The sequence below is a fragment of the Aquarana catesbeiana genome, linkage group LG09 (genome assembly GCF_042186555.1).
Source record: "Aquarana catesbeiana isolate 2022-GZ linkage group LG09, ASM4218655v1, whole genome shotgun sequence".
Classification (NCBI taxonomy): Eukaryota; Metazoa; Chordata; class Amphibia; order Anura; family Ranidae; genus Aquarana; species Aquarana catesbeiana.
Genome location: NC_133332.1, coordinates 153,387,002 through 153,399,193, shown reverse-complemented (window position 1 = coordinate 153,399,193; position 12,192 = coordinate 153,387,002). Strand labels below are relative to the sequence as shown.

The 12,192-nt window shown below is 37.5% G+C and overlaps 1 protein-coding gene across 4 annotated transcripts in view; it reads right to left on the bottom strand.

Annotated features, from left to right (window-relative positions):
* The window catches only part of MTM1 (myotubularin 1), a 167,465-nt gene that overhangs the window by 86,187 nt on the left and 69,086 nt on the right, over positions 1-12,192 (bottom strand). For all 4 annotated transcript variants that reach the window (XM_073599275.1, XM_073599276.1, XM_073599277.1 and 1 more), the window contains 2 exons: positions 9,642-9,752; positions 8,984-9,085 (listed from right to left, as the gene is read on the bottom strand). In XM_073599275.1, the coding sequence (XP_073455376.1) occupies positions 8,984-9,085; positions 9,642-9,752 (213 nt within the window). The remainder of the gene's footprint in view (positions 1-8,983; positions 9,086-9,641; positions 9,753-12,192) is intronic.

The window sequence follows — 12,192 nt, the reverse complement described above, 5'->3', positions numbered from 1 at the left end:
CAAACAAACTGTTTTTGAAATGCTCTATATTAATTACTGCAAATAATTATATTAGCAATAATTCCCATTTTATTCCTTTTACATTATATGAGAGAGATTATATGCCAATTGAGTGAATGATTTTACATACATCTTTGGTTTATGTGTGTGTGTGTGTATATATATATATATATATATATATATATATATATATATATATGTATTAGGAGTGCAACGGATCAAAAAACTCACGGTTCGGATAGTTCCTCGGATGAGGAGTCACGGTTCGGATCATTTTCGGATCAACAACAAAAAAAAAAAAAAAATCTCCCCCGCTGTAATATCCACAATCTCCCTATTGGCAGAGTATTGGCGGATATTGGCAGGGTATTGGCGGGTATATTGGCAGGGTATTGGCGGGTATATTGGCAGAGAATTGGCAGGGTATTGCCGAGTATTGGCAGGGTATTGCAGCAGGGCATTGCAGAGTATTGGCAGGGTATTGCAGCAGGGCATTGCAGAGTATTGGCACTGCTGCCATCCGATCTCTCCCCTCCACTGTACAGATCAGTACACAGAGGGGAGAGAGGAACCGGCGTCATGACATGACACTGGTTTGTTACAAGTGATCGCTCCGTCATTCGACGGAGCGATCACGTGCTAAACGGCCGCTGGGTGTACCAAGATGGCCGCCGCTCCGGAGTTAGGCCAAAGCCGGGGCCTTTCCTGTGGCCGAGGCCACAGAGCGCTCCGCGGATCGGATCACGGATCGATGACGATCCGTTGCACCCCATATATATATACACACACACACACACACATACACTTACATAATATATTGTTTGGATATATTCATAAAAACGTATTGGTATATCTATACAGGCAGTCCCCGGGTTATGGACACATTAAGAACTGTAAGTTTGTTCGTAAGTCGGAACACTGCTTGTAAGTGTAACTTCCGACTGTGCAGGGATATGGCATGTTCCGGGTGCTTCTAGGTCTCTTCTGGCCATGCAGTACATGAAGTACTGCAGTGTGGAATGTGGCAAGATAGCTGCTCGGAGGTATCCAGGACCAGCGAGGAGTACAAGCAGCCGGCATTGAGGCCGTTCATAAGTAGGAGTCGTTCGTAAGTCGGGGACTGCCTGTATTGACATAAGGATCGCAAGATTGTAACATTACGAATATTTTTAAATGGATGGAAATTCTGGGTGTGAAACTGTGTATATAATGGTTATTGTAGGTCCAGCCACAAGGGGGAAGTTAATTATGTGGACTGGACATTTTAAAAACCATATAATCGAAGTTCCAGACGAGAAGTCTGACATATGTTTGACAGTTCAAGGTACTGTATTATTTAAGACTAAGTCAATAGGTTATCTGGAATATAATTTGACATTTTCAAATACATTTAAATATAAAATTGTAATACATTATCACCCCCTAGTGGTGTTCGTGGTAAGGTCCAAAATGGATTCCTAAATTGTGTTGTCATGGTTACATGGTAATAACACGTCATTTGACATAATTAATTACGTAGTAGTGACACACACACAGACTTTTTGGGTCGGATAAAAGTGTATACACAAAGCTGAGAGGGGGTCTTGAAGGGGGACATCTAAAGAAGAAGGACGGAAGGATAGAGAGCAGAAGATCAGGAGACTGAGAAATGCAGGAATGGTAGAGGTGTACTTTGGGGATGCTTAGCGGATATCTCTCAAAATAAAAAAGTTTGTTGATCTCCAGTAAAGTATTCATTTTCTATTTTATCTTTTGGTATTGAATTATTTAGCATATACATGGCTAAACCATAACCTTTGTGGCATAGCATTGGAGTTGTGTTATTTCTACCTGCAGCATGACATAATTATTTTCCAATTATAAGAGAAATATACAAAGATGTGTATCTCTAAAAAAATCTAATTCCAAAGTCTGCATCGATTGTTTTGTTATGATATATGTAAATTATCAAGCTCTGTGCACAGTATAACATTTTATCTGTGCATTGTAAAGTGTAAGCTTGAAGGTCTATTTGTTTGAGAAGAAATCACAGAAGAATCAACAACTAGGTTTGTTTTCATAGTCTGTAAAGCCATGGAAAGCCATTTACTAAAGCCATCAAAGAAGTGCTGAGACATTGTATTTTTGGAACAAGAGCTTGAGGTAAAATTTCTCATTATTAGTATCACCCATATAATTGATATTTGAAGTGATATTCTTTGTATCATCACCAATTATATTTGATATTTTGCACTGAATTTTTAGTATAAAATTATATATATATATATATATATATATATATATATATATATATATATATATATATATATATATATATATATATATATATATATATATATATATATATATATTAGCACACCTCTGAATTCCTTTTTGTCTCCAAACTAGCATGGATAAACAAATTTGAATTATTTATTTGATTTGTGGAAAGATATAAAAATCTTCTTAACTATAGATTTTTGCATATTTTCATGAATATAATACTGTTAACATTTCAGTATAAACATCTGACATGCTGTTTGTTGACTAGGGTTCTCTAAAAAACCTCTGAAGGCTTCACAGAACAGCTGTATTTATACTGAGATTAAATTACACGAAGGTGGATTCTATTTACTAATTAGGTGACTTCTGAAAGCAATTGGTTCCACTAGATTTTAGTCAGGGGTAACAGAGTAAAGGGGGCTGAATACAAATGCATGCCACACTTTTCACATATTTGTAAAAAAAAATTCAAAAACCATTTATCATTTTCCTTGCACTTCATAATAATGTGCTACTTTGTGTTGGTCTAGCACATAAAATCCCAATAAAATATATTTACGTTTTTGGTTGCAAAATTACAAAATGTGGACATTTTCAAGGGGTATGAATACTTTTTCAAGGCACTGTAATGGGCAAATGAGGTTTAATGTTGATCAATGTAAAGTTATGCACTTGGGGGCTAGCAATATGCATACATCATACATACTAGGGGGGGTACAACTGGGGGAATCTATAGTGGAGAAGCATCTGGGGATTTTGGTAGATCATAAGCTCAATAATAGCATGCAATGCCAAGCTGCAGTTTCCAAAGCGAGTAAAGTCCTTTCTTGTATTAAGAGAGAGTTATGGACGAGAGAGAGAGAGAGAGAGCGAGAGAGATTATTTTGCCTCCGTATAAATCATTAGTAAGCCCTCATCTGGTACATGCAGGTCAGTTTTGGGCACCAGTTCTCAAAAAGGATAATCGGGGAACTGGAGACTGTGTAGAGAAGGTCAACCAAACTGATAGGAGGCATCGAGGAGCTCAGCTACAAGGAAAGATTAGAGGAACTGAATCTATTCCCCCTTGAGGAGAGGAATTTAATGGGGGATATGATCAACATGTACAAATACATAAGTGGTCCATATAGTGAACTTGTTGTTGAGTTTTTCACTTCAAGGTCATCACAGAGGACAAGAAACTCTTTACATCTAGGAGGAAAAAAGATTTAATCTCCAAACATGGAAAGGTTTCTTCACAGTAAGAGCTGTAAAAATGTGGAATAGACTCCCTCGGGGGGGGGGGGGGGGGGGGTCTGGCAAGCTCAATAGATTTCTTTAAAAAAGGCCAGGATTCTTTCCTAAATGTACATAATATAACTGAGTACTAACATTTATAGGTAAAGTTGATCCAGGGAAAATCCAATTACCTCTCAGGGGATCAGGAAGGAATTTTTCCCCTGCTGTAGCAAATTGGAGTATGCTTTGCTGGGGTTTTTTGCCTTCCTCTGGATAAACTGTGGGTGAAGGATTGTGTATATGGGATTGTATTTTTTTTTTTTTTGGTTGAACTAGATGGACTTGTGTCTTTTTTCATCCTGACTATGTAACGTAAAATCTACGAGGCATGATGAGTCTTTTGAACATGCCATTTTTTCTCACAAGTTTTTGAAAAATGTGGAAAGAGAATGAAAACTTTATTTTTTTTTATTCATTTATTTATTTTTACACAAAGTTGTCAATTCATAAAGATATTTCGAACACCTAGCATGAACATAGCAAAAATGACAACCCAAAATACATTCTGCTACTGCTCCTGAGTATGGTGATACCACATGTGTGAGACTTTTACACAGCCTGGCCACATACAGAGGTCCAACATTCAGGGAGCACCCATCAGGCATTCTAGGAGCATAAATTACACATATAATTGGATTCCTACCCATCACACTTTTGAAGGTCCCGGAGCACCAGGACAGTGGAATTACCCACCAAATGACCCCATTTTGGAAAGCAAACACCCCAACGTATATTCTATGAGGCATGGGCTGCAGATGGGTACTCTGATGGGTTGGCGACAGGTACTTGGGTAATCTGTTGGACTGGCGACAGGTCCTTTATTACTGGGGCAATCAGTGTGTATTGGCGTACTGTGATCGGTAACTAGCTGTTACCGCAATCTCCTCCTCACACACTATCGGTGTGTGAGGAGGAGAACCCGGTAACAGCTAGTTACCATGGCTTGCTTACATTCTGTGACCGGCTGTGATTGGACAAATCCGGTCACGTGGTAAAGAGCCAATTTCATTGTCTCTTTAGCGCGACCAAGGATGGGAAGTGACACTCCTCATCCCCAATTGCCATTCTGCGCACCCCTAGGGGGGCGCAGGAGAAGAATGCACGAGCACAGTGCATGTGATGGGCTGTGATTGGACACAGCCGGTTACGTGGTAAAGAGCCATTTTTATTGGCTCTTTACACTGATTGGGGATGGGCTCAACCTCGATCGCCAGGCTGCACGCCTCCGGGAGCAAGCGAGAATGGGAAGAGATCATATGACATCCACCCAGAGAGAGAGTGTTCCTGCCGGCGTCCTATTACTATGGTCTGGTATGGAAGTGGTTAATTTACAGTGATTTCCTCTTTTCTTTTGCAAACGGGACAGAAAGTGAAGGGAAAACTCCCTAATGGGATACAGATGGCAAAAAACTGAAAGGGGTTATAACCCTCCCATCCTCTATCCAAAATGAAAAAAAAAGTTTTGTCTATAGGTCTACTTTAAGAATTTAAAGTAGAAACCAAGTTTAGGATAGGAAGCAGCAGAAGCATAAAGTTGCACAAGAGAAAATAATCAAACATGTAAAAAAACACTGGTGAAAGTATTAATAAAGTACTCTCTTATGCTATGTAAATGAACAGAAATTAACTGATGAATAGATGCAAGGTCAGCAGTAGGGAGGAAACAATGCTCTCTTCAGACCAAAACATCCTCTATCAAATACTGTATGCACTGAGGATCCCATTATAACTCAGGCTCAGCTGTACAAGTCACTAAAAGTCTGTCAATCAAAATTAGGTGCATCTTCTGGGACTTCACAACCACATAGCTGCAGGAACATTAACATATACAGACTTTATGGGGAGGGGCTAAAACTTGTCCCCAGAGTGGAGATTTCCTATCCCAGGGACTAAGACAGAAACCTTTTACTACTCTATTCAAAACAACGCAAACATTTTTGCCTACAGTTGTACTGCTTTATGGAGAACTAAATCATAATCAATCCATGCTGTTAAGCAGACTTGAAAAATTTAATACAATGTCATGAATCTACTTTATTCACATCAGATCTTTACTACTTGCAAAGCATAAATCACATTCTTTAATTTGGCACTATATCTTTATGCAAAGGCACTAGAAAAACAAACACTCTTCGTACAGAATTCAAAGCGGCCTTCCTAAAAATTAAAAAAAAAAAGTATATAAAAATATTTGGGCCTGTTTTGCACATGAATAAGATTCTTCTGTGTGTTGACCTGCATACATTACAAAAATGAATAACACTGAGAACAAACGCCATTAAAAGTTTCCATCAGCGAGAGTGAGTCTGAAGGCAAACAGCTTCTGAATCATGTGCCATGGGTTGAACCCTTTATTTAATTGTAAAACAAAGGTTTCACATAGTAAATACTACAAAAAGACACATCAATTAAAAAAAAAAAATCTAGAAAAAGAAAAAAGGAAAGACCACAATAGTGTTATCAAAAGACAAAAAACAATGCTGTAAAGTGTAGTAAATCAGAGATTGTCATTCATGCCTTAAAAACATTACACTGCTGACTGATGAGGTGCTGCTGCTGCAGTTAAAGTGTTACTAAACCCACAACAGTATAATGAGGCGTTATACTCACTGTGGAACCTAAGGGGATAATCCTCTGCATTGTTTAAAAAGGCTGTTTGAGCCTGTCTTCTCTGATCCTCCCCTTCTTCCACTGACTTCTAATAATTTTCTAATAACACAGAGTCTAAGTAGTCAGGCTGCACATGCTCAGTTTGGTGTGTATTGCTAGAGAGGTTTTTTTTTTTTCTTGGGAGAGTGCATGTGATCAGCACAGGGCCAATCAGCACAGTTCAGACAGAGGGCCAGGGGTCTTGCAGTCTCATAGGTCAGTCTGAAAACTCCTCCTACAAGCTACAAGTGCTTGGCTGGACACTGATAGAAGTCACAAGACTGCTCTATACTGCTGATGAGAAAAGGGTATTTAGCAGTTTTTATTGACTAAAATAATTGCATTTCCATGTTCTGTGTACTGTGGGAGACCAGATATAGTGAATGAATGGTCCTGGGTTTAGTAACACTAACTGCATATAAGTGTGTTTTACAACAGATTAACAGCAACATCAATGACCTCCAGATAGGTCTGTGAATGTAAGGAGTGGCAAACGAAAAAAAAAAAAAAATCATCTGTGATCAGAAGACCAAGAAATTCAATATCCTTATATCCAGTTTTCAACATGTTTTGTTTATATATACTACTTCTAAATAATGAATTGTGATATTTGAGACAGTCGTATGTATTAGATGAATGTGTCATTATTGTTGAACTATAAATAGCAGTGCAGGTCAAACAAAGGTACTCTACACCTGAACTGCTCTCATTTCACCTGGACTGCACAATAGCTTCCTGGAAAGTTTAAAATTGTACCATAATTGGAGATATATATATATATATATATATATATATATATATATATATATATATTTTTTTTTTTAAACAGCAAGCATTTAGCATGCCTAAGTTGTTTAACAAAGCAGTAACAAGAGCAGGATGATAAACAAATAGGGCCGGGACCAATGTTCTTAAAAAGACTCCAAGAAAACGGATTCTATGCAAGTAGGCAGATCCTTTTCTTTCTCTCCTCCATGAGGAGAAACCAAATCTTTTACCTTCAGAACATCCAGTTCCACTGAGGGGTGGGGACAAACAAATGCTAACAGGACTAAGTAAACAACAGAAGACTAGGGACTGCTTGCAGCTCAAAAAGCCACCTGAAGGACCTCACGCCCGAAGCTGTCAAATTAGGTTCTACATGGAGAACTAACAGAACATGTAAAAAGATGACCAGGCAGCCTTGCAAATCTGGGAAACAGTTGCTCTTTTTTGAAAAGCTGAAGAAGCGCTCCAAGGTCTAAAGGTGTCCATTGACAGGAAACTATCGAACTTGATCCTTGAGACCATAAGCTTGGATGATGGTCTCTCTGAGTCACCTGGAGATGGTAAAATGAGGAGCCTGTGCACCCTTGGAAGAGCCATGTGGAATGACACAAACACAATCAGTCTTTCAGAAAGAAGCTGTGGCTGAGAGACAGGCTTGCTTCCACATCTGTACAGTTATAATTGCCTGAAATTAAAGCTGAACTCAAAGCAGAAGTTACACATTAAAGCAGCGGTTTAAGTACCCATGTTTGACCTGGTATCAGTCTCATGCAGTCCCTGCATAGCAGGGACTATGGGGAGTGGAAGCAGCAGTAAAAAGGAAATAATCAGTTAACGTGCTGACAAAAAACATGCCTATGGGAAGAGAAAACAAGGTGACAGAGATAAGCTCATCTCTCACAGGCTGGGGCAGGTCCATGATGATCTGGGCTCAGAGGAGGTAGGTTGGATCAGATTGAGGACATGTACTGACAGAAAAAAAAGATTGCGGGTGAGATCTCTGGAAGCTGAATTTTGCAGCAAAAGCCAGTTTCGCCAATGCATCTTATTTGATTATTTTTGGCTCGATTTCTGCTTTAAGTTTATTGTGAAAACTTCCTTTTATGTTATGTGGATACTAACACCAACCCCCCCCCCCCCCCTCAAAAAAGAAAGAATTCACAATGTTTACTACTGAATGGGTGTGCCTTCAATAATCACTTGATCATTGCCTCTAATGCAATAGGAAAAACATTACATTCTCAGCAACCATAACATCACAAGATAGTAAATGCTTATTACAGAAAACCTAATTCAGGGGATGCTTAACATTCTACTTTAAATTCTGTGTCAACTTTGCAGACAAATAGATGGCATATCATACAAGCAGTAAATAAGATTTCTAAAACATCTGGTAAACAAACTCCCAGAAATCTGCTTCTATGGCTGAAGAGGAGGTATATATATATTTTTTTTTTTTTTAAATGAGATGGCTCATGTGACTAGGTGTGTAATTGTCATCATCCCTATGATGACAGGAAAAATTGAAAACCTCTGGTTTGGGTTTTTTAAGGCAATGAAATAATACGTTTAGAAAGAAATTCATCATCCCTATGATAACAGGAAAAATTGAAAACCTCTGGTTTGGGATTTTTAATTTCTTTCTAAAGTTATTTCATTGCCTTAAAAATCCCAAACCAGAGGATTTCAATTTTTCATATTCAATTTTTTGTCAAAGAAAAAATAAATAAATAAAATAAAAAACAGTATCAAACAATACATTGCCATGCAGTTTGCCACACCTAGGTAACTAAACATTTATATATAAATTTCTATAATTTAGACAATAAAGTTCTTTTATTTTTAATGTACACAGCTTGCCAGAATAATAAAATAAGCTAAAAAATGTTTATGAAATTCTTAATCAAAACACATATATGCGAAGTACTTTCAAAGTGACTGAAAAAATTGCATTTACAGACACACACAGTCAGAAAATGAACCATCAGAAACGTAATTGTGGTTTCTTAAGACTTAATGCACATACCAAGCCGTGTGACAGGGGAAAGGCATGTCTCATTAGATCCTCAAATATCTGTTTTCTGCTATGCGTTTCCTGTTTCAGAGCAAAACGCAGGTTCCTCATGTCCTAGATTGGGGGGAAAAGATGCAGAAGCCTTCTCAAAATAGCACAGAAACAAAACACATGGAAATACCCTGGCATATTTATACGGATAACATGAAAGGTAAGGCTTCAAAATACAGCACTTTTTCTGATGCCACACCATGTATATTTTAGCATGAACGGAAAATCATTATGCTACACAAATCTATTTTTATTTTTTTGAAAAAGCACAGTTAAAGTGGTTCTAAAAGCATTCTTTGCATTAAGGTAAATAAACCTTATGTGATTAGGATAAGAAATAGGATAGGAATGTCAGCCGGTTTCTCTTGAACCAGCCCATGTGTACCTGCCTTCAGCCATTCACAGGAAGCTTTCCTCTGTCGTCCATCCATCTGTCCACCTCAGTCAATAAGGAAGCCTTATATTCATGTATGTAACAGTGCTAACACAGCAGGCACAATTTGTAAGAGAAGGCAATTGTTTTTTTGGATCCACTTGGCCCATACAAACTATTTTAAAAAGGGACAGAAACCCGGAGTTGGGCTTCAAACACAGAATTTACACAGAATAATGTACTTACTTTGCAAGTTATATCGAGGCCATAGGCATTTTCTCCTCTGCTTGAGGCACCACCCATCTTCTCAATCCTTGCTATGGCACCAAGAGGTACTTCAAATACTATTAATGGCTCCTATATGAAAAAAAGGGACAACATGAAAAAAAAAAAAAAAAAAACACACACAATCTCTATCAGACGAATAACTCCTAATAATTAGGAAAGCATTAGCCCACTTGCCAAAATATTAAAAGGGTCACATCTCACCAATGTCTAGAAATATCACAACTGAGAGATTTTCTTTACAGCGATTAGAAACCAGTCAGAACACATAGTTGCAGTTGTATATCATGCACTGTATATTGCAAAATTATTTTATTCTCCATAAAGTAGAATTGCAGTAAAGACATCTATACTAGTTTCATAAATACTCCATATAACATCGCACATCTTTACTTTTTGAGGTCAGTATCACTTTAAATGTTTACAAAATCAGAAAATGTATGAATATCTCCAGGAGGAAGAGCTTGACTGGAGAGAAGTATTTAGAATAGAATATAAACCCCAACAATGGGCTTCACTTATTTGCTTCCTTTTGGACAGTAAAATAAACCTTAGAAAGCATTTGTTATAGATGTTCTAAAAATGATTGTTGATCTTGCCAGAAAATGAATGTCCTGTGTCCACTACAGTATTATCTTAATGTTATCAGTAAGTGTGTTAGAACTAGAGAACATCCCCCTACGTTATGGAGATGAGAAAGGGAAATGTTCTGTAGTTCAAACAAACTTTTTATCCTATGTTAAAGTCTGCTTTTCTATAGATACATTATAGTGAATAAGCGTTCTAACTCTAGGACAGCAAGTGTGTTACTGGCAGGATCAGCAGATGAAAAGTGCAGCCTGGGCAAGAATACTGACAGGGCCATTACATTAAAAAGGACTAGTAAGCGCCAATATATTACATTTTTGTTTTTGGGTTTATTTACACTTCAAAAGAGTGATTATTTTTTTCCAAGTTGGTGTCTGATTTTTCCTACAGATCCAAAAAAAAGTTAATAACTTTAATAAACTGCACTTTATAAAAAACCTTTTATAAATAATTGTCACTGATCAAGGAAGATTTCAGAAGTCAGAAGAAGAAATGGTAAAGTTCATAAAACCAGAAAGGTTTACAGTGGGAATTTTTTTAAAAGCCTTCACAAAATCATAGTTGGACAAAGAAAAAATTCAACACTACCTAGAAGTTACTATTCTACAAAAGGTCAGTAACATCATACACTGCTGAATATTCAGACGACAAAAAAAGCTTAGATGATCATCAAGAATGTGCAGAAGGAATCTTTGTTCAAGAGTCTAGCAAAAAAACAAAGGAGGAGGAGAAAATATCTGTTCTCTTGCCGTTGTTCTTAGACTGTTCGGATGATCCACAGCACTACTTGGATAATGTTCCATCTACTGGTCTTCGGTTTGTTTAATAACTTTCCAAAAGTTTCACAGGAGTACCGGAAACTTGTTAAAGCCAAACTAAACCCATTGATTTTATGTTTTCAAAAAACAGGTATATTTCTGGAATGTCAGGTATGCTAACTGTCACATTTGCTTGTTCTCTCAACCAAACTGTCAAACCATCAAATGGCTGGTGTCAAATAATTACATGTGCACCACCATGACAATTGCAAAACAAACGAAGGCTAAGATGGCAGCTTCCTTGGCTGAAAAGGATAGGAAGGTTTAGTTACGCATTAAATGGACAGATGGGACGTGTTGGTTGCATAGTAAAACGTACAATATGCTATGTTTGCACATAACAAAACAAACACCTTATCCCATCTGGGCAATATATTGGAGAAGGGCCAATTGCCACCTCAGAGCCTGGACAACTTGCAATATTTGAAGGATCAATGTAGTTCATGTTGAAAAATAAATGCCCTTTATTGACCTGCTTGCCATCATGCAGGTCTGATTAGCAACTACACAGTATTTGGCTGTGGCTGTTGCAAATATGGGAAGTTCCAACTAGTTACTACTTATAAAGGTCTCAGATACATATTTATCAGTCAACTGACTCAAATTTTTAAAGTATACATACACCCTAAATGTATCTATTTGGTATGTTTGGTGTTGTGTTTCACTGCAGTTTTTTAAACAAATAACTTTTTGTGAACCTGTTGCAAACTTTTTACCTGAAGATCCGGCCAGTAATGGCACCTCCTGTTGCAAACTGGCAATGCCAAGCGACTGTTGCTTAATCAGCGCAGCAATGTCAACCTGCCATGTGTGTCAGGTCTATCAGATAGGCAGCTGAAGGAAAACACAGGCCAGGATGATAAAGATGCAGCCAATTTTGAAGCAACAGCCTTGCATTGTCAACCTGCAACTTGAAGTGCCCTTATTGGCAGAATCCCCAGGTAAGCAACAGAAAAACAAAATAATATTGCTTAAGAAGGCGGTTTGCAGTAAGGCAAAAAAACAAACAAAAAAAAAAAAAAACAAAAAAAAAAAAACAAAAAAAAAACCTAGCTATTAAGTTTACATACACTAAGACAGTATTAGTATTTTTTTTTTTTTTTTTG